A 25456-nucleotide genomic window follows, 5' to 3' on the forward strand; every position below is an offset into this window, starting at 1 on the left:
GAATTTTTTATTTTCTCAATGGATTCTATAATTTTTGTTTATCAAATTAAAATACAAGAATTTCCTTTTGTATATTTTACATGAAAAAATTAGTATGATTAGAAAATTATATAACTATATATCCGTAATCGTTTTATTAAGCCTCAAAATAAAAATATTAATATATATTATATCATCTTAAAATTATGTAATAATTTATATTAAAATAAAACGTTTTACAAAAACTTAACTTTAAATATACAATAAATATAACTAATACGTATATTAATGTAAAAGAACCACTTTTCTGAAGTAAATACCATTTGTGTTACCTAATACAAAAAAAAAAGCAATAAAACATTTTTAAATAACATTGATATGATTGAAGTATATTTTTATGGTAAATTATAATATATATATATATATATATATATTATTTGTTATTTGTTTCGGTATATAGTTTATTTAAGGTTACGGTTTTTGTCTCTGAATATTTAGTTTTCAATTAATTCAAATAATATTATATACATTATACTTAGATTACAAAAACATCAAATAGGGAGTGATTGATTGATTTACAAATAACAAAACTCAACGCCAATGTAATAATATCAATTTCCACCAAGTCTATACATTATTCATTAATGTGTAATTTGATCTGAGACTAAACGCTGGTAGTTAATATTTACTCAGTCAGGTATTATTGCTTATAAATGTAAATAAATAATTTAGTTTATACAGTCGAAGGAAAAACTAAAATATTAACCGTGTTCCCGAATGCATATAATATAGATACTATAACGTGTTAAAAATAAAATATGTAAGAACACTGAGGTGTTCCATTTTCAAAATTGAATGAAGTACAGCAGAGTTCAACAGAGACATAATATATTATAAGAAATGTTGGATTTGGAATAACGGTTTAGATCCATTATTGTCTTTTTCTTTTATATTGCCAATAAATATAATATTCAAATAGAAGGTTATCTGCAAACACCGCCGGTGATCTTGTACTAAATTCAAATTTACAACTCTCGTGGTGAATGTAATAAATACTGAGTTATAAAAAGTATAAGCAGAATATATTAAATGTAATATAAATGTAGGTACATAACAAAAAAAACCTTCTCAAACAATAATAATACAATGACAGATTGAATTATTAAGGATATCATTTTAAAAATTAAAAATCCTAATATTTACAATGGTACCGATTAATCGATGGTGAATAACATTTGTATCATGAAATCTATTTTTATTTAATATAAAAATACAACGATGGAATATTGAGAAAATATATCGAACTCAAATGTCTTGATTAGTTCAAGCAGTTAGAGCATAATCAAATTCAAAATATTCAAATATGATAGCAGATTAATTTTATATTTTTTAGCAGTTGCACACACTATTTATTTTTGAAAATCTTGATATCAAATTATAATGTCTGGTTACGTGATTTGTTATTATACATTTTGAGATACGTTTTTAGTTTGTTTTTTTTTTTTTTTTTTTAATATGATTTAAAAATTAAAAAGATAAACTTTTAACCTTAAAAGTTTATTTTACTACAACTATATTTAAAAATTTGTGAAGGTAACATTTTTAAAAGTTCAACAAACTTCAAAAATACAAAAAAAGTTTGAATTAGATTCAAGTTTAAAAAAAAAATTTAAGTTCGAGTTCGTGAAAATGTAATATTGACCAATCCCTTATAGAAATGATAAAAGTCACTATAAAATACTTTGTCATCATATAATACATTTTATTCAGATATGACTTCTAAAAAGGTTAAATGTATATTATTATAGTATATTTCAAAATGAACATTTGTAGCCTGTAGGCATTTCCAAGAAATTTTAGAAGAGGTATATATATAAGTTAACAAACACGACAAACTTTGGGACTGTAGCGAGTACATAACTTATAAATCATAAAACAAATGTACTATAATATACTATGTAGAAATTTTGTTTTTAAGACAAGGAACATTTACGTAATAAATAATAATAATATTTAGGTTAGATTTGATAGAATCAAATACTTGCAATAAAGTCAATCTATGATATTTGCAATATTTGGCAGGACATTCAAATGTATTAAATTAAAACAATAAGGATTATTTAGTACTTTACTATAGTGAAAAACATAAACAAGACTATATTGAGATATAAAACCACTCTAAAATCCATTGTGTTCACTATTTATTTATTGAAGAGCCAATTATAACTTTTAAGGCTTTCGAAAATCAGCATATCAAAATGTTTAGCATCTCAACGATTAACGACTTTTAAAATGAGCAACTTTATTTTTATAAGCACGAACATAAATGATAGAAGAATGACAGTTTAACTTTCGAAATTATTTGCACTCCCTTATCTCATCTAATCTAACAATAACACAAAACAAAACACTAAACTTAGCCAATAGCCATGTATTAAAAATGTCTAAAAACTATTTTAAGCAATTTTTATGAAACCAATATTTCTTGATAAAATATTTCTAATTTTATAATTTACACTTAAAACGTAATCGATGTATAAACAAAATAATATACAAACTAAAAATCAATAAAATAATGTTAATAATATATCCGGGAATGCTCAAAAAGTGTAAAATAAAAGTTTTACTTGAATCGTCTATTACATGAAATTAATTAAGTACTTGAAATGTCCTAGAATACTGAAAATATCATAACTACTACTACTATTATTATTATTGTTATTAATTATTTGTTATAAATTGACTACATGGGTGTTAGTATTAAGTACGTTAAAGTAAATATTAGCTTTGTTTACAATAATTAATTCACTCCACAGACCACAAATAAATACGCGTATAGGTATCTACATTTAAATTGTAAAATATACTTTTATGAATACGTAAGTAATATTAAACATTGATTTGATTTTAAAATTTCTAAAAAAATTGTCTACTAAGATATATTAATTCAAAAACATATATTTTTATAAAAAAAAAAGCACGCAATAAGATTAAAATAACCGACAACAGTTAAAAATATCTTTATTTTTATTTTTCAAAAAATATCCCGCAGTGATGTCGAAAAAAGTTTTCAAAAACACGCAAACACAATATCATCTAGAGAATCGATGTCGATCGTAATAAAATAAAAATTACCACTATTCATGGTGCTTTAGTAGTCTACCAAACATATGAAACGGGGAGCGAGAACAAGCGCTCTCAGATCACGCCCACGCCGAATGCGACATAAGTGTGCTGCGTTTAAAGGCTTAACGCAAACGAACGTGATAAAAAGAAAATAAACCGATATAGAACTGTATTAACACCAAGAACACTTATCCTACAGCAGTGGATGTATCACACACTCATGTACAGGGTGGATAGACAATCGCGAGTTAGACGTTGCCAGTTCGAAATTCGAAGGAGGGTAATTCCCACTCGCACGAGTTCAGCGAATCACTCTGTACATCCATTTTATTTAATGTGTCCGGTAGCACACAATGGCTGTTCGTTACTATTGAGAGCTTTCGCGGTATCCTACAATCGGGGGGGGGGGGGGGGGGGGGGGGGGGCCCGGCGGGGGGGGGGGGGGGGGGGGTGGAACCATGGGAGAAAGGGACTGGTGCGCAACCACTTGCGGCGACAGCTCCGTTTCTGCAGTGCGCGTATAATAGTGACATACAAACAGGGAGGCTGTCGTCGAGGAAACAATGCACGCGTAATAACGTATAATAGCGTACAGTATTATAGTATATTGTTTTGTACGAAACGTTATAACTTATAAATTACAATAATAATCATAATAATCATAATGTGGGAGAGACTGGCTCACGTCGAATTGCAGACGACTAGTATTCGAAGGGAGAAATCGTCGGTTAGAAGGATTTTGTCGTCGACGAACGAACCGTTTTAGCGCGACTCGTACAATAGGGAGAGAGAAAATGAAATTAATAAAACCGTGAAACTTATCGAATACTGACAACGCACGATGATCGCACGAAGTTTAAATCGAACTTCGGTCGATCATCTTTATTCGGGAGTTTTATACGAAAATCGCTAACACGTTGCGGTAATGATTTGATGATTGGGATTCGCGTTTGCCGTGGCTTTGATTTTTGTTTTTCAATACTTTGCTATGAAGACTATTACGAGTAAGTTAATTAACTACGGTATTCGATCACGAATATATTCAAAAATATTATTATTATTATATCATCATAGTACCACTATAATAATTATAAAATATGATGATGAAATAACAATTTTAAATCCTGCGGACACGGTAATGCAAGTTTCCAGCGTTTGCAGTAAAAATTGAAAATCACGGTTTAATCATTTAAAAAAAAATAAAAAAAATATGTATTGTTAGGCTTATCTTAAGTTCAAGTACCTATACGTTGTAATCTATTATTACACAATTAATGACCAAGATTCGATAAAAGTTTATAGCTCGTAAATCCCGTGGACCGTGGTAAAGAAACTATATATATTATACGAATACAGAAATATATATTATTACAGTAGATATTGTGAAACGTGCAGGGTACTCACTTTTACGTCTCTGGTTGGTATATGGCTGCTGTGTATTTTTACTTCTTTGAACATTCGGAAACCGTTGAACTCAAAAACCAAATCCAACTTATTACCAATGGAATCGTTCGACCAGCCGACCCATCTTTTACCTACAACAATAAGCACATTCAACTGTAGCAAAATATCAATAGAATTACACACATGTTATTATTATAATAATCCAGAACGTTTTGTAGAACGATGTTTAAAGGTATTTAAAGAACCGTAAAAAATATGGTGAAGGAGTAAAAGAAGAAAAAAATATAATAATATATACGTTTTTTTTTTTTTGTCAATGTCCGTAACTAAAATAACGAACACTTACCGCACAAAGGTAGTATACAAATTGAATAGTCAAACGGATGTACATCATTTATCACGAGCGATATAATAATGATAATAATAATAAAATGGTGCATATTATAATAGTATACGTATAATTGGAACTCGAATATTTTATATTTATAAAATGAAAAGATCGAAAAAATTTTTTTACGGTCCAAAATATCTGTTTTATTTACACGCATAGTTTTTTTTTTTTAATTATTATTATTTTTTTTTTATTTTTTATTTTTTTTTGGTTTTATTATTTAAAAGCAAAATGCGAACGGTGAGATACGTTTTAAACGTGAATTTAGTTTCATTATAAATCGCACTGCGAGTATTACGAACATTTCAAGAGTGTTTAAAAAATAGTTTTGATGACAAAAAAATCAAACAGATAAATAAAAATAAATTACGAAGTATTATTATAAGTTAAAATGATTCAATTTTATGATATTTATGGTCGAATTATAATCTAATATAATATAATATCACAATTAAAATAATTACTTTGTCTTTTATTAAATGTTGTCAGGAGAATAGATTTTAGTATACCTACATTTAAACATTTTAAATGCGTTTTCTGATTAATTCTACCAATTATATTTTCACTCTCACACCCGCATAATTCCTAATTTGATTCAATATCAACGTTTAATAATATGTGAACTCTCGTTGGTCAAGTTAAAGAAAGGTTTTTTTTATTTTTGTTGTCAATCATTAAATTTTTTTGTTGCAAATTTTAATGCTTCAATTGAATTAGTTCCTTTAAGTCTTTGTGCTTTTCTTTATTCATGTTATGATTTAAATCATATATTCTAACCTTGGTATTTTTCATATGCGTTGTTATAATAAAATTATTGAAGATTTTATTTTACCTTGTATTCTTGTCTAATAACTTTACGCTGACTATTCTTTTAACAAATAGAATCTTTAAAGCGATTTTCTGAAGCATTTTACAAGGTTTCGAGCTTTTTTTTTCATCTAAGCCCATTGCTGATTTTTTTTTGCAATTAAACAATGTTATACTTAAAATTAGATTATTTAGAATTACTTTTTTACAAAAATATTGACGCTTTTAGTATTTTAGTGAATGAATGGTTTTTACCTTTGAAGGATCTTTCACCTGTATAATTTTATAAATTATAATATATATTTTTTTAAGAAATTCTCTAAAATACTGTTTCCTAAGCATTTAAAATAACAGATTCTAAACTTATTTAATCACTTTGTTTTTCACGAGTATTTAAAAAATCAAAAATTTTAAATACAATAATAAATTATAAAAATGTAAAAATATTTATTAATTTATACATACTCGCTGTTTGTATTATTTTAACCAGATATTTTTAAGAATTTAAGATTAATATTAGACATTATTAATTTTGTTTCAGTAGTTTGTTTATTTTTTTTTTCATTATTTTTAAATTGTATAGGATAATATTTAGTATTTTTACCATTTAAATTTTTAACTTAAACTCATATTTCTGACAATATTTTGGTAAGTTATAAGTTCAAATGCGTTATAAAAATGTATTATATTCCTTTTGCTAATGCACGTTACATACTATAACTTATCATATATTAATTCTATATTATACAGTGTACATACTATAGAATTTTTATAGAATTTTCTATTATACAATATACACACTCTGATACTCAAAATGTTTTGACTCCGTTTAAATTATTAAAATAACATGTAATGTGCAGTGTATCCAAGGAAACTTAAAAAAAAAATAAAATATTTAAAGAAAACTATCCTTATATAATACAGTAAGGTACTAATAAAAATATATAAATAACAGTAAAGTTGTAAACTATACGTATTTTTTTATTGACTTAAGCCCCTTGCATCTTATCTATAAGGAGTACAGATCTTTTCCCGGATAATTTATTTTATAATATTAGGTCTTTCCGATTACGACAATACATATATCATACTATAATCTTTTGTGCGGCATTTGGGTTCAGTATTTACAAAGGCGTTAACGCGATATGATGTTTTTATAGTATATTATTTTAATAACAACAGTGTAAAAAGAAACGTTTTTTTTCTTTTTTTCCTTAGACGGCGTCTGACCAATTATCTTAAATTTCACTGGCTCTAAATGAATTACTCTAAAAGCCAAAAGATCACGACTTTTTATACATAAACACAAAACATACATGTTCGATGTTGGAAGACTTCTTGGAATACTTTTTTACGGTAATAATAATAATAATAATAATAATATTTAGGTGAACACAAAACAACGGTGGAGACGGCGGCATTCGGAAATAATAACGCGGTCTTCATCGCTGACGTTTTAGGCTCTGTGTGGTTACTGTAATCTGCACGTTGATTTATACCGTGAGTCGGGCGCCAGTGGCGGGCACCGCTTTTTGCCTTAGACTGTATGTTTAAAATATGTATAGATATACAACTTGTGAATGAAAACCGTCGAAATAATTTGCGACGTTCGTCTCTGCCGCGTTTCGAGTTAATAAGATTTAACCATACAACGCGTTTCTCGGCAATTCCGCCGAATACTGTTTCGGAAGCGATGGCGTATGTGAATTTCTAATTTGGTGTATAACTCTTCTAAACGAGTTCTATATAATGTACATCGCCACAGTTACAGTGTGTTGTTCGTGCCGTTATTATTATTATTATTATTATTATTACTATTTACAGTATAACGCCAATGGGTTCGAGTGTAGTGACTGTAGTGGTGAAATGACGGTATGAATACAATATACGTATAATAAATAAATATCTGTTAAGACCACCGTACGAATATTTAATCATTATTAATATATAATGGCACGTAACAATGTTTTACGAGTATAATGTTGTGTCCACTCTTCGGTGGCTTATATACGTGATTGATATAGGTACAATAATTATATATATATATCGGTTTTATTTTTTTTTTTGCCATGGTTTATAAAAATTCTCTATGATAATTTTCTATTACGTTTAAAAATGTATTAAAAACATATTATAAAATTAATATTAAAAATATAAATTTATAGTGTAGATCAATCACGAGTAAAGTATTAAATTAATGTAATATCTAATGCATTATTTTCTAACACGCTGTCAGTTAGAATTAAATCAGTGTGCAGAAATATTGTACAAAACCGTACTTTTAAATTAAAATCATAAGTTTTAGAAAACTTTATTTTTATTCTTTTGATAAATATTCGAAAAGAACATCCAAAGCTGCTTACCAATTACTTACTTACTCAGAGACCATAAACTATTATGACAATTTTTTGTATTATTATTATCATAATTATGACGCAAAAACATTATCTTCTTAAAATTTAATACGACAAAATATAAAGAATGTAAACACTGTAAAATAAAGTAACTTGGATAATTCATAAATTTACATCTTTGCACTAATTACATTAACGCAAAAATCATGTGCTTGGTTTATTTAATAAAATAAATAGACATTTACCAAAATCGGGTTATTGATAAATTGTACAGATCAAAAATTGTTTGTAAATTGTTATGTCATGTGCTTGTATAAACGATAATTTTTTTTTTTTCGAAAACTTGGATTTGTGCAAAGCTAATACATTTGGGAGAAAAAATTATTTTACTTTGGTATGCCAAAATATATTGATGACACAATCGTTTAAATCCATAGTAAATAAACTTATAGGTATATAATATAATTTATTTTTAATTTAATGAAATACGTGTATTTTTTATCGTAAATATTAATAATACTCACTGAGAGGTTTATGAAACTGCAAATCGAATTGTAAGAAATCATCTGCTCCATACAAGCTGTCGGTTAGCATTCCCAGACCACCCGTCATGAGTGATCGTGCTAGGTCTCCATCATAGCTGAGGTCTTCAAATTCGGTGTCGGCTCTGGGTGCTACATAACTCACAACACTCTCTAAAAAAATAAAACCAACATGATTAATTAAATATACACAATAGCTAAATAGTAAATATGTTTTTATAAATATTTAGTGGGGGAGGAATATCATAAAATTCTTTAATTGTACGTGTATGTCATATTATAAATACACTAAATACATAATTCAAATATTTTTATTATTTATTAATTTGTTACGATAATTGATAAATGTATGAATTTACAATATTATAAATTTTTATTGTTTGAACCTTTAAGTATATTCATCTCGAAGATTTACCAAAATATTTCTCAGTTAGTCGAAAATATACACACATAATTTTGATCGTGCCAATAATACAATAATAGTATTTAAAATAAATAATAATTTACAAAATTATTTTTTAAATGTCAAAAAATATACTTATATAAAAGTAAATAGTTATTCATATTCATAATATTATATTCATTTTGATACATATACAAAATCAATATCACACAACTTAACAAATATTGTTGATAGATTTAAATTTTTTTTTTCGAGATAATTGTTAAGGAGGACTATTAATCTAATCGAACATCCCTATCCTATGAATAAACATTTTACCAGTAATGTTTTTTAGTTACTCATATCATTTGAATGAAAGAAATAAATATTCGGGTTACATTTATGTTAACATATATATATATATATGAATATTATATGAACGCGCATGAAAGTAGTACTCTACGCATTATAGGCGGTGGTAAAGTTTTGGTCATAATGGAGTGTCAGCGCTGGAGCAAAAGTTCGGTGCGTTCATAATAGACACGCCAGTTTCTGATACCCTCCACAGCCATCTCTTTGCCCGCGAGAACTGCAACTAAATGACGGGGGCGGGGATTTGGTATTGCGAAACATAAGCCCGGACTTCCGGTCGGTAAACATTAAGCAAAACAAACTTCTGTAGCACCGACTGGTTTAGCATTCGTAAATGGCACGTTTCAATGGAGAGTCGAGTCTGATAGATATACATATGTATATTATATATATATATATACTTTACACGCGTTGGCGATGAAGAGAAGTCGACGAGTTAATGCACTGGCACGAGTAGTAAAGTGTAGGCACATCTTAAGCCCGTCGGATCCCGCGCGGAAGTTTCCGGTAAGATTAGGTCGACATGTGGATATAATATATATATATAAATATATTTATATATTTCGTGAGTCACGCGTAGTTCACCGCAATGATAAGTTCATCGATTGGCTACCATTAAGATTCATCTATGTTTATATATGCGTACCTGTGGTTGTGTCACTGATATACACAAAACTCAATTAAGTTTAAAATACAAAATAATCAACAATGGTAAAGTTTTTGCTCATACGTTATATATTTTGGTAAACAATTATTATTGTTACGTATCTATAGGTCTTGTTGTGGATAATTGAAAAAATGTCGATTATAAGTTATATTATAATAATATATACAAGATGTTTCTTTGAGAATTCTTAGCTCTCTTCCTCCTTAATCCTAAGCATAAAGTATAGTTTGAAGAATTTTTAAATATATTTTTTTAAATTTTAAATTGAAAGTCATCAGTTATATAATAGTCTATGAACATTTTATAGTTTATAAAAATCTTCCAAGTAATATTTACTTTAATACATTTAAATTCTATCTTAAGGTTTTTTTAGCTCTATTCTACTTTTTACCATTACAATAATATTATTATATTATTAAAATAATTCGATTTTTGTATATTTTCCAATATAACGGTGTTCTGTGTAAATCGTATGGTTAAAACGATAACATAGTATACAACTACTCGACAGATCAGTTAAGTAGTTATTTTAATAACTAGTCAAACATATTTACGTTCTCATTCAATTTTATTTTATTTTAGCGATAAATTTTTCTAATTTATTAATATGGACCACATGATCTATAAGGAAGACATTGATTGTTAAATATTGTCAAGTACATTGTATCTTCAGATACAATACAATGTATAAAATGAAGTAATTCACTTAACTATAAACAATAGAAAAAATGGAATTTCTCACAAACCACCCGATATATTATGAATAACAATATATGTGTATTATAACGTAATGCGAGAATCAACATCATTTTTGACCAAGTAAGGAACAGATATTTCGTCAGAAAAATCGAGCACACGAGCGTGTAAAATGTGATCGCGTTTCAATAAATGCTTGGCCCTTGTATTGTTCACGGTGAGATTATCTGCTCACCACAACTGTTTACTTGATTCAACAAGGAAGGCACATAATACATTATATTATTATTATTATTATTATTATTTATTGAATCATTTGTTTTCATCTGCTGTGGCAGTAACCACTGCTTACGTCTGCATTTCCTGTTACATAGTATATGTTACGATACGCTTAAACGCGTGATTTACATCTACGTGAGCTTAATGCAAGCAAATATTCAATTAATTTAATGGTCTCGAATGGAAAATGATCGAACAACATTGTAAGCACAGAACAACGGTGGTTAATGGAAACAGTCGATTGTAAAAAACGGTCAAAGCTCGAAATAAATAAAGCAAAAGAAAAAATAATTTAAACCTATATTTTATGTACATTTTAAAATTGATAAATATTAGATATTTATTATTACATAATAGTATTGGTATTGGTCATTGTACTGTATTGTACTGACTTGACTTGCTCTTATTTTTTTTATTTACATATAACAGCGAGAGATTTCGTTTAGATACATAGGTATTTTTATTACGTCTGTAATATTAAAATATTAAAATATTGCATTATAAACACAAAAAACTTATCAAATTATAAAATAAATTTTTATTGTAAATCATCTGATATTTATACTAAAGTAAGAAAAAAAAATAGTAGTAAACGACTTTTTTAATTGATGCTTTTATTTCAATGAATAACGAATTAATAAGAATTACTAAAATTAGAATTTTACATAAAACAAACTTAACAAAAAAGTATGTGCTATAATTAAACAAGCATAATATTTATTTATTAGAAATGAAAACTTTAATGGTATCAATTTTAAAAATAATATTATTATTTATTATTTTATTTTATTTTTTTATGGTGATTCACAAAAAAATATTAGACATTTCCTTACATTTATCTATTTCACTATATCACTATTAAATTAGATTAGTGGTAATATTATTAAAATTTACAATTACAATTAAATAATAAATATTATGCCTATAATATAATTGTAACTTGTATATCGACACTGGTATGACTATCAAGAATAAAATTAGTTGTAATTTTCTTATCCTAACCCTGAAATAATTAAAACAGAAACTTATTATTGTCAATAAAATATGGTAACCTAAATAGCCGTATGAACCCTGTTTGTGACATTATAAATACTATTTATCATTATTGTATTATTCCTGAGTTTATCAAGAATACATATTATTAAATATATTAATTAAAAATTAGAGTTTGTTATCTTTACAAATTAATATACATATTAAAATAAATTATAGTTTAAATCAACGAAAAAGTTAATTAAGAGTTAAATATATATATATATATATATATATATACAATATATGTAATTAATTCCTTTATATTAAACAAATATTTGGCGAATTATATACTGCTACAAATTAACAGTAAATAATAATTAGTAAGTAATAAACTAAAAACTAATATTAAAAGTCCATTTGAGTAAACATATGAAATACGTACAATTAAAAATCTTATAAATAGAATAATTATTATTGAAAGAGTAGAAATTTTGTTTAGTAATAGTAACAACACATTTAAGACAAAATATGTATTAGGCTATTAAGTTGCACGTAACTCGTAAGCGTAAGTATAAATATTTTTTTGAATACTGTATTATTTACTTATGTCTATGCCTAAAAGTAGAGTATCATATCAATACATTATTTTCATAAGAATAGGTTGGTCTTAAATTAATAAATAATATTACTGCACACAGAGTGATTTACTCAGTGGTGTATTGGAGGGGGGAGGGGTATACGGGTATACACAAGTATATGACGTATATCCGGATCCCTATTTTTGGATTTATGCGTATACCTTAAAGAAAATTCATCTATTGTGGGTATACGGTGTATACTATACGCCAACTGAAAATCAATGCATTATGGGTATGCACAAGCTTCTAGTTTATTATCAGTTATAGTTAATATCATAGTATAAAATAGAAAATAATCATAATAATAATAATAATAATATATAATTGTTATTTTATTATGTACACTATTAAACTGTCCAAAAATAGCCTCGTATGACCCCGTATGAAGTTTGAAATTAGGAAACTACCGAGCGTGTATACTGTTAAGTGTAAATATTAAATATTGACATCAATACTATAGAAGTTTAAAATGTGTGTGTCAATAGTGAATATTCCACTGAATTTTATACTGTCGGAATACTACTCACATTCAAACCAAATCTACCGGTTTACATCCTACTAATCACTAAAATCGCAATTTTAGTTTTATTTAATATAAAATTCACAGTTATATAAACATTTGTTAGATAAAGTAAATAAATTTAAAAACTACAAAAATAAATTACCAAAATTAAATTTCAAAAGTGTGCTAGTTAAAATATATTTACTTTGATACATATAGGTATACGTAATAAGCATATGCGTTAAGATACTTTGAGCGAAGCAAGAACATTTTTTTAGGTATAGGTTACCCATAAATTTATTTTTTGGTTTGGTTTTTTCAAAAAAATTGAATCCAGATAATGAAATAAAATCTAAACATTTTGTGGGTTTAGAGAGAATTGAGATATGTACTGGTTTTAAAATATTATGTGTTATATTAAATTCTCAAATTTGGTTATCTTTATTTGATAAAAATATATATATATATAACAGCATATATTTGTTTAAAAAAATAATTTAGTCTTTAAATAAGTATCTTCCTTTGAATTTCTCAATAATTTTAAAGAAAAAAAAGAAATTAAAATTGTTTTTTAAATAACTAATTCATAACAAGTTTAGTTTTTGAAAATTATTGAATAAATTGATATCCATCAAAGCAGGCATAATATGTTTTATTTAAAACAAATTATTTCGAAATATTTAAAAGTGTACAATCGTTATCTAAAAAAGAATATTTTGTTCTGGAAATACGCAAACATTTTTAAGAATATTTTAAATTTAATTAACCAGCGGATATTCCTTATTACCAACATTTGATAATTTCACTACGATGATTCTATAATAATATTTTTTGATGTGATTAAAAATCTAATATAAATATTTTTGCTCTTAAACTCTCGAGATCTAAACAATATTATCAAGAAATATTTGAAAATTTGTTAATAATTCTAATTATAATGATAATTATACGATCGAACATTTTCAAAAACGCACTGTAGTTGAACATTTATAATTTCATCGTAATTAGAATTTTGACATCGGCTTAGTTCACTGACGTCTAACAATGTTGTGTTGTTAAATCCTCACTGCGCGTCATCATTATAACTATCGTCTTTGCTGTCATCAATGAATTTACGGTGTCATCTATACAATTATTGTCCACGGAGATTTGATCTAATTAATCAACTTCGAAGTTCAATGTACAACAAATAGTTATGTGCTTGCGTAAGTGGGTACCTAGGCGTTAAATATTTCTACCAAACTTCTCCACACGTTCAACGACCGTACATAAGTCTTTGCGCATTAGCTTCGATGATCTCTCACAGTCTCCATCCCCCAACTGTACACACGTTTCGCAAACTTCTCACAAAACTATTTATCCTTTCTCTCTTTCTCTCGCTCTTCTGTATGTCTGTCTATCTTTATCTATGTTGGGCTTAATATAATAATTTATAACATAAAGCGTTTGCGTGTGCCGAATGCGTGAGAAGTTCGAACACGAAACAAGTATGTTTATTTATCAAGTACAGTATAAGTTTGGTGTACTCAGTTTACTGCCGTCCCAACTGCTGATTGATTGATACGTCGTTTGTGGAGTATGCAGGCCAACTCCGGACAAGATATTGCGGATTGAGAGCGTCGCTGGTGCTCAATATACACCGTTTTATAAATGAAAAATAATATTATATGAAACAATTCATAGATAAATATTAAATACCTGTAGTTTCAAATTATTTTCTAGCTTTATTTTCATAGATGAATTAGTCATAATGGTTTTTAAATATGTTAATGTAAGATTTCACGTACGTTAACAGTTATATAAACAAAACGAAAATGATCCTTTAATTTCAATAATACCCATCGATAATATCTACTGGGTAAACAAGAAACATATTATTAAAAGAAATAATAAAACTGTAAATATGTAAAGTACTACAGAATAAGAAAATCAATGTTTGCTAGTGATTAAAAATTATATTTTAATAAGATAAATAATATATATATATATATATATATTATATAATGATAATGTTTAAAGTGAATTATAATTAATCGCATTGTCTGAATCAAGCATTAAAATTAAAAGAATATTAAAAATTCTAAGTAATGGGAAATCTTAGAAATCATTTAATAACATGCATACTTTATTTATTAAATATTGTCTGCTAATAATAGAAGGAGCTAAACTTACATTTCTCAAAAGAAATAATAGTTTATATTGTCTTGTCTCGTGTATAAAAAATTGTTTCACATTTTCTTTGTGTTTTGTCATAAATAATTAAAAAATAAAAATTCTTAGTGAAACGCCTTATCTTTTGTTCATCATTTTATTTCTTTGTAGAACAAGTAAATTCACAAAGGTGCACTTTTGTATTATAAACTAATCCTCACAAAAAAATAAATAAATAAATATATAAAACTATAATAAACAATTCTTTACTTTTTATTTGAATTAATTTGTATTGTCTCCATGAAAAATAAAAATAACTTTTTAGTAAAACTGAAATAAACCTGATAAGTATTTTGGAATTTAATTTTTACACGCCCAGTAAATACACTTTAAACCAATACAACAATACTAACACAGAATGATACATCGAATGTTTGAAAAGGTATCATTATATTTTGTGTAGTAGTAAGAACATTATATTTTACCTTTTAAAACATCCCTAACACCTTCTACTCAGTTAACGTTTGGTACTTATTACAAGGTATAATCTGATATTCAAGTACGTTCAAAACTTAGATGTTTGTTCGAAAGACCCGATACCTCTGATTCATTATTTACAGCAATTGAACAGTTCTAAAGCAGCTTATTTTGGTTCAAGAATTGTCTACCATGGGTCTACCGCCGGTTGCAGGTGTTACGGTTCAGATTAAAGTGATACAAGTTTTAACATTAACGGACATCTAGGCACATAGTGTCTCTGATTAATTATGTACAAGTTTTGGAGATAATAGTTAATTCAAATCAATTTTCACTTAACTAAAGTAGATACTTAGAATTTATAACTTTACATAGTAATATATTATATATGTATTACGACACGATATTATACCTTGAGCTCAATAGATGATAGTTGATTATTTCCGTTTGAATTAACTTCATTTCAATAATTGTGATAAACACAATTTAAATAATAACTCAAAGAGGTTATTGAAATTGTTTAATATTCGTATAATATGCGCTATAGAAAAGTGGATCACCTACTTAAAAATTGAATGAAATTTTAATAACGACTACATAGGTATATAAGCATAATATTATATTTATATATATATATATCAAGTATAAAACGTAATAAACGTATAAACGTTAAAAGCTTTTAATATGTAGTTATTATAAAGTAAACGAGTTTAATTTAATAACTATATTTGAGTTTTCAAGAAGGTACGTTTTCTGAAAAAATAAAAATTACTTTTCGTCTAGTCACCCGTCTAAGCTACTGTGGCAAGAATTTTCATTAAAATTATGATAATAAATGAAATCTTTAGACGAATATCATCTACAGTAGTAAGAAGATTATTTATAGTAAAATAAGTATATATTATATACGTCGTGCATTTGAGACACCGTGAAAAATACATATAGTTTAAACAGCGACACTAGTCGTTAAAACTGGAGAGAAAAAAAATTGCTTAAACTTTACAGATTTAACGCTTGAATATCATAAGAAACAACCCAAGGGATGGTATACAACACACGCACGTGAATTAGATAGATGCTATGCAACTGAGTAGATGTACGCTAGGTTAGTTTAGGACTCGTTTATCCTCATAACCAACCTTTTTAATAACTACTTGAAACTGCTAATTAATAATAATTATTTTTTGTCGTAATTACGATATCGTTAGGAATGTGTAAAAAAAAAATTAAATGAAATGATTACTTAATATTATTTTGTGAATACTATTTAATTATGTAATAAATACAATTTTAGTTTAAGACTCAAAAATATTTTTATATAATTAATCATGGTAAATAATATTATGATTTATATAAAGCAATTTGCTACACTATAATAATATTGTTTTTTCATACCTGACATCGCCGTAGTTCGTAAAATAAATACGTTTCTCAGCAGTCTAAATGCTTATAAATATTTTTTTGAAGATTTTTTTTTTTTTTTAATTTACATTCATTATTATAACACTAATTAATATACATAAAAAAAAAATTTTTCTGAACTCATGAAAAACCAATATCATTGGAATAACATATTCAAACGATTATAATATATTTGAATAATTATAATCTATTATACGACACAAAGTTCAATTACATGAAAACTGATTTAGGTAGATTCGAGGACCCTCGAATTTCATAGCACGCTTACAGAATGACTTTTCCTTTGTTCCCGTGTGTTGTTAAATTATTTTTCTGTAGGCATTTTGTAAGACGTAGGTTTATGAAATTATTTCAATCAAATAATTTCATTAATGCAATCATGGTAACACGGCGTGCTAAATAGGCAATTTAGGTACACAATTTTCGATGGTCCATAGCAAATAATAAAATATAGAAATTCGAGTTTATAACAATATGTAAAACCTTTTTTCACAGGGTTGGACCAAAAATTGTTTGCACTTAATAAATGTATATAGATTTACGCTGAAAAATATATTTCAAAAAATTCAACGCGTTGTCTAGGTTATGTTGGGAGTATTATTAATTCAATGTAATACGATATACGTATCCCGCACCCGTACAAGTAATAATAATGAATAGTAAAAATATTACACAATGGTAAACATATTTGCCAGCAGCGGTTAGTCTAATCAATATTCATAAATTCAATGTACCTAATATGATAATATACTAATAAATAATTATCATAATGTTATCAATTATTTCGTGATGTGTAACATCACCGCCACGGGATACACACAAACACAAGTTTATACTAGAGGGGTGATGACAAAACCGTAACAGGTACGTGTATCAGCGGGACAGTATTATATATGTGGTATTGTGTACGAGGAGAAAGGTCCACGGGGCCGTGTGTCGGACTGGACCCGTGTAACGGTCAAAAGTCTCACGAGCGTTGCAAATTCGGTTGGATATATACAGTGGAACTCAGTCGCTTTCGGCACGTGTTTTACAATGGCCCTCTGGGGTGACTCCGGCTTTGCGGGGAGGAGGATAACGCGATTGGACGCATTTACTATGGCTGCAGGGTACACGCGGATCTGGCATATAATATTTCCGAACGATGGGCCGGCCGTATTGTACATAATATATGACGATGTTATAGCCTATGTGCAATGTAATAATATAATTTTCCGGTCCAAATCCAAATTCCATGGCCGTACGGTAAAAAAAAAAAACGGTACTCATCCCGCCTTGCGCATAGGAGACAGGGGTACTATACAAACACTGTAAACTGAGCGAGAGAATAATAGTATGACGTGCAGTAGCACTAGTCTCTCTTTCACAGATCGTATAATTCTTCATTATCCCTTTCTGCACCCACCACCACCGACCCCGAGTATCGCGCCGACATCCGCACATATTATTTAGATATACTATACTGTGTGTGTATATATATATGCATGTATATAAATACTGAAGGTATACAACACGTTAAAACTCGACCGGTGGCGTTGAAATTATTCCCGTCGGCCGTGTTTACATGGCCAAGCTTTTAGTCATCGCAATACGTTATCAATACTAACGACCAGCAAAGGATTACATAATACGTTTATATCATAATAATATTATTATGAAGATGATAGTATAATATTCGGGTGTTAACGCCAATACTATATTATTATTATATCGTAGGTATACTCACTATAATGATACCGTGTGTATAACATATAGAGATAATAGTTATATATTATAACATTGTAAACAATCTATAAACGATGAATTAACGTATACATTTATCTATTATTAGCTACCCTGGCTTCATCCAAAAAATATATGATACAAAATAAATAAACTGACACGAAAAAAATGTCAACAGATTTTTTCTTTGAAATTATAGAATGTACTAGCTTATTAGTAACGTATGAATATAATATTAATAACATATTTTTGTGATCAATGATGGAAAATAAAAACCAGATAAGAAGTTAACTCGATGTGGTAAAAATCGAGTTTTAAAGGAATTCAAAACAAGAACTTTGAATTTTTCACTTCTTAATCAACCAAACCCAGTCCATTATAGAAGCTGTCAAGTCCGTAAAGACATTAAAATATTCTGCCAAACGTTTTCATCCAAAACCACTTATTTCCAGGAACTGAAATCAAAAACTGATAACTTCGTAACATTGAATATTCTAAAAGAATTCAATGCATCATCTCGCATTAAATTTACTCAAATATAAAACTAAATGTAAATCAAAACTACACTCTCACAAACTTCATAGGAAATTTTTCCGATTCCGAACACAAGAATCAATAAATTCAAAATCCTTAAATCTTACATATTATCATCTAACTAAGTGGTGTAAGACCATCGATTAATAATATGTTGAGTCGAAATTATAAATAATGCTTCTTTCGTTTAAAAAAAAAACCCCAAGTAAGGCGATGACAGGTGCTTTTCTATGTTTTTATTCCACCTAGGGTATCACCAAAGGAAAACTTCCTCTGTTCTGTCTGTATTTTTTTTATAATTAAAATACATTTTATATAATATGATATTTAATTAACTTATTGTATATATACCTCATGTAAATCATAAATTAATATTCAATTGTAATTAACAAGATCAATAATATAAAGAAAAAAATAAATCAACTAAAGCATACAATATAGATATCCCTATAAGTAAAAATGGATTAAAAATTATAATCAATGAGTTACGTAATAATTAAAAATAAATTAAATTTTTCCTTTATTGATAAACAAAATAAATCTTAAGTTATTTGACCAGTATTATCTGTATTCTTTACTAAGTATTTCTTTACTATCCATATAGCATATACTAATACTCTTATCTACAATAGAACATTTTGAAATTATATTTAGTTTAAAAATAAACAATTTTTTGATTGCCGAGAAATGTCTACTCATATTGGTGAAAATGGTAATTAATTATTTTTTTTATAACAGTAACACCTTATTAGCAGTAAAAATCATATAATTTAAAAAAAAATATTAAAATAATTTAACTAAAAATCTATTTTTCCAGCGTCATACATAATTTTTACGATTTTTAAATAAAAATGATATATATTATTAAACAAAATACACCCTTAACTTAATTTATGTAATAATGCATGAACCTCGTTTTTGTTCATAAATCCGCATCTGAACTCACTGGTGCAGCCGCAAACTTAAACGGTATAATACATTAATTGTGTTTATATGCCTTAAATTTTGATTATATTCTGTAACCTTTGTGGCTTTGTACTGTAGAATTGAAATCGTACAATTGGTTAAATATTTGTACGCGAGCGCTCATTAAACGTGAGAAGTATGCGCTGCAAACTTTACACCGAATAACTGTTATTGTAAATGTGAATCAAATACGTATATATTATATATATATATATATATATATATATATATATATTTATAAATACATTATAAATTTTCTATTTGAGACGTAACTCAAATTAATAGTTAAATTCACGTTTTGATATTATGTTTTTGAGAAAGTTTAGCAGTAAAACGGTCGGTAGGTGTAGATATGGTATAGAAAACGAATAAGAATAGAATTAAATATCTCGAAATTAAGTCTTTCATATCACTAATATATTGTTTGATGTCGGTACCTTTTGTCTTTTGATAATAAGGTGAATTTAAATTAGTGACAACATTAAAACAAAATAGGTACTACAATCATATTTTTTTATTGTTTGAACCTTTGTTTTTTGCATAAAATATAAGTATCTAATTATTGTAACCATAGTAACTTTAAGTCATATTATTTTGAAATAATATTAGATTAACAAAAAAATTAAATATCTTGTTAGTTTTTTTTTTTTTTTGTTTAATTAACAAATCATTGGAAAGGTATACCATACTGATCAATAATTGCTCGCCCGTATATTTTTCTTCTAAACAATATTAATTATTTTAAAAGTATTATGAAACCATATTGACTGTAAAAACTACATGAAGTAAAAATAAATCCAAGTTTTTTTTTTTTTTTAACGAACGTTCAGTACATGACACGATTAAACTATAAAACACATTTAAATGTGATATGATTTTTTCATACAATCTAATTCAAAAAACATTTCATTGATATATTATGTTGTTGAAAAAAAATTAATCGATATTGTCTTTCATATAAGATACTATCAATAGTTTCGTTGTATCAATAGTAAGATACATTTAATTAGACATCAAGGAAAGTGTTTTATAAACAAATTATTAAATACCTGCATAAAATCATTAATTAATTTGATTGCAGACTGCAATATAATATTATTATAGTCTACAGTTGTTGGCGATGTAAATAGTATTATGTTGTACACGTACTCTTAGCATGTATTATTTGAAGTACTACTGTGGTATCGTTCCATTGAATAATTGATCGTTTTCACTATCAAAACTACTGAGTTTATATCGTAGGTTTACGACCACGAGTATATAAAAACGGCTAGTTTCTGTTAAGTTTATGGACGCGCAATCCACTAACAAGAACTAACTTCTCGGAACGGACGTCGAAAAGTAATATGACCAGTAAAAGTTTAGTGAATACGTGACTTTAGTCTTCGGTAATCTGTTTTAAATAAATATAATATATATATTGTTATGTAACGCAAATACGCGCATACTTTGTGTATACATATGTAATATAACGTTTATACTGCCATTCAGATCGCAAACAATTACTGTTTATATTTTCAATTTCTCACTTTGTACGCATGCAGATATTTTAATACATTATTACTAAAATATTATGTCCTGTATGAAATGATAGAGATCCATGGTAGATACAATGATATTGAAAAACCCCGAACAGTGGCTATGACGAGGGTCGACGTAAAGTGATGGACTCAGAACCAAAAAAATCTATTTCAAAATATCAATTTTTTCAGGAGTAATTCTAAACTTTAAACCGTGATATGATTTTTCGTAGAATATAATATTTAATGGTTTTCAAGCAACAAAAATAACTGAGTTGTTCTACGTTAAATCTTGAAATTATTTATTTGGTTTAAATAAAAGTTAACGTGCAGAATACGATAATGGAAGAAATTTTAGTTGAGAACCAAAATGTTTTTCAGATAAACATTTTTTTAGTTCATTTTTTTTCCACGCAGTATGAACTTTTATTTATTCTAATGTATGGTTTACTCAAGTGTATTATCAACCCTAAAATAATTAATAACTTGGTATTGGTCATTTTTAATAGATACTTATTTTATAATCTAAAAATAGTAAATAGCGGATTTTTCATTGTAAAAAGCAAAAACAATTGCATCACTATACATCAAACCTCCAACATCATATTATACAGGTATAAATAAAAAGTCAAAACCAAAAAATGTGACAATTGTGACGTGATGTTTTTATTGAAATAATATTATGGTACTATCATTATTCGTAGAATTTTTTATTTCATCATCGATAAGTTAACAATATTTAGTAATATTGTATCATAATAATATTATTATATAAATGATTTAATAAATCTAAGACAAATACTTTTTTTTTTTTAATTAATTAATTAATTTTATTATATTTATACAGCCATCTTCTTTTTTTTTATGACTATAGTCAATAAGCAAATAAATATGCTGTTTAATAATTATATCAATTTAATACATTTTTGAATAAAAATCGATTTAGCGTCCTTTGCTCAGTTTGCTCCAAGCCCACGAAATCGTCATACAAAACTCTCGCGTTTTATAACTTATTAATTATTATTAAAAGTAATAAATAATTTATTTATTTGTTGTGGGTCATTGCCGGTTAGCATTTCGTTTCCGAATAGCAAGAATAAGACGTAAGCATCGCATATCACACAATTCCTATTTTCCAGTCGTGCCATACGAATGCAAAATCAAAGGAACGACATGTTGGCGACATCTCAAAACGCGACAATGAGCTATGGTATTTTTATAACATAATATTATGATAGCAATATAGGTAATATACCGAGACCCAAACATCCAAATGGGGTGGAGGTACGAAGATGAAAAAAAAAACACGTCAAAATAATAGCGACGCGACGATATTTCCAATAATAAAATTATAAATTGTATTGTACTGCGTGTGGGTACGAAACAATAGTGATTCCGCGGACCCGATGAAATACGTTAAAATATATACAACTATACGTATAGCGATGCGGAATAAATGTGAATTCCATCGGGTTTTCCGGGGGTTTTTACCGGGGGCGATTTGATGAGTTAATAATGTTAATATATACGACGTGATTGCGAGGGACAGGCGCGCATTAAAATAACAATAAATGTTTCGATTAGAGAATAATATTACGCGGCACTGGCGGCACTCGCGTGCGTGTGAATTTGTGCGCGGGGTGTGCGGATACGGGCGAGACGTTTTCCGTCAGAATATTATTATCACAATAATAATATTACGATGACTACGGCGACGACGATGACGCGGATAATAGTAATAATACGATACGATATTAATCGGCGGCGAGCAACGTGACAGATGATACTGTACACACGCTACTATACGTGACTTTAGACTCCGATAACCGATTTAGCCAGTACCGTGTTTGTGTGTGTGTGTGTGTATGTATATATGTATGTGAGTTTGTGTGTGTATATACGACGTGCGTCTAATGATCTGCACAGACACACTGCACGTACGATTCGTATCATTAGAATGTACATTTATACATAGTGAGCACGAGCGTGTGCATCATAGTCGTATGGGGGGGGAGCGAAGGGATATACTCTTGTGCGTGCGACTTAACCCTCCGGCGGTGTAAATGACTCGGTGGTGACGGCTGCTATCCTCGTCGTCCTGTGGTATCTGGTATGTGTGCGTGCCCTCGGGGCCCAGACGACTGTTTATAATAAAGCGCGACACGACGGTCCTGTACACACATAACATCACATTATAACAAATAATAATAATAATATGTGTTAACCGCGATCGTCGTCGTCGTCGTCGTCGCCGTTTCGATTCGATAACATTCTCGAACGCAGTCGGGTCCGCAAGCAAGCGATTTATATAATAACGAAATATGCGCACCGTGATAATATTATATTATAGTACTACACTATGTATTATACGCGTGTGCGGCGAATGCAAATTTCCCGTCAGGTTTTCTCTGTCACCTTCGCCGCCGCCACCGCCGACGTTGATTTATTCCGAGTGTGTGCGTGCGTTTGCACTAGACAAGTCGTCGCCGTTAACAAAGACCCAGAAGTTAATTCGCAGAACAATCGACATCTACCGCGTTATAACGTACACGAGTATTATAATAATATTATAATGATAACAATATTGTACGTGTAGTGTATACGTGCCCACTAAACGCATTGTACGGTTTCGAGTGGCGATGTTATTTAGCGTCCGTTTCCTACTCTTTTGTACGTATTATTATCATTAAAGTATTGTTATATACACGATAATATCATCGCATTGCGTGCCAGCCCGCCGAATGAGAACTGGTGCTCTTTGGCGAAGTGTATGCCGCACAAAAATACCATTTTTGTATGAATTTGGGTTAATTATAATATAGTCGATCGGACTGTCATTCACACAAAAAAATACTATTCGTCAACGAATTTTTGCTCCTAATTTCTCGATACAAAAGTATCCTGATATTGTGATATCGCGTTGGTATTGCGGAACATCTAAAGCTCGCCGGGGGTACCAAATGCGTGATCCAGCCACCGTATTATAATAAACTGGTGGATTTTATCTGAAAATCAAAATCTATTTGTGCGTATAAAAAATTGTAATTATACGTGCTTTTAGTTATCCTAATTACCGTATAACGATTATTCAAAACACTGGTATATCGGCACGGTAAAAACCCTTAATTTAAATAATACAACAATGTAAGATTAATTTGAAATTTGTATTAAAATATAATAAAATCATTAATAAAACACGTTAGGACAACAAAAAAAGTAAACATTTAATAAAAAACTCTTCAACAATAACTTATTACCAAAATTAAAATAAATTATACTGTTCATCAAATATATATACGCTTTTTATATTATACATTTTTTAAATATACAATTTAGTTTTACTCACAGGTGCAGGTAGCAACTATAGTGTAAGGGCTTTATAATATAGCTTGAAATAAATAACATTTATGGTTTAATTCTGAGCTTGACGATAAAAACTCTTAAAATTGATAGTGATCAATAACTCTGAGAAATTAAAAGCTGTCATATAACTTTAATTTTTAATACTTTAATGATATAATTTATAGATCTATACATCGTAAACAAATAT

General features: G+C 28.0%; 1 protein-coding gene across 2 annotated transcripts in view; it reads right to left on the reverse strand.

The window, feature by feature from the left end:
• The window catches only part of LOC112596121 (discoidin domain-containing receptor 2-like), a 212128-nt gene that overhangs the window by 18558 nt on the left and 168114 nt on the right, over positions 1 to 25456 (reverse strand). For both annotated transcript variants that reach the window (XM_025341621.1, XM_025341620.1), the window contains 2 exons: positions 8586 to 8756; positions 4510 to 4640 (listed from right to left, as the gene is read on the reverse strand). In XM_025341621.1, coding sequence (XP_025197406.1) covers positions 4510 to 4640; positions 8586 to 8756 — 302 coding nt within the window. The remainder of the gene's footprint in view (positions 1 to 4509; positions 4641 to 8585; positions 8757 to 25456) is intronic.

Source organism: Melanaphis sacchari, unplaced genomic scaffold (genome assembly GCF_002803265.2).
Source record: "Melanaphis sacchari strain LSU unplaced genomic scaffold, SCAv2.0 Contig2_pilon_pilon, whole genome shotgun sequence".
Classification (NCBI taxonomy): Eukaryota; Metazoa; Arthropoda; class Insecta; order Hemiptera; family Aphididae; genus Melanaphis; species Melanaphis sacchari.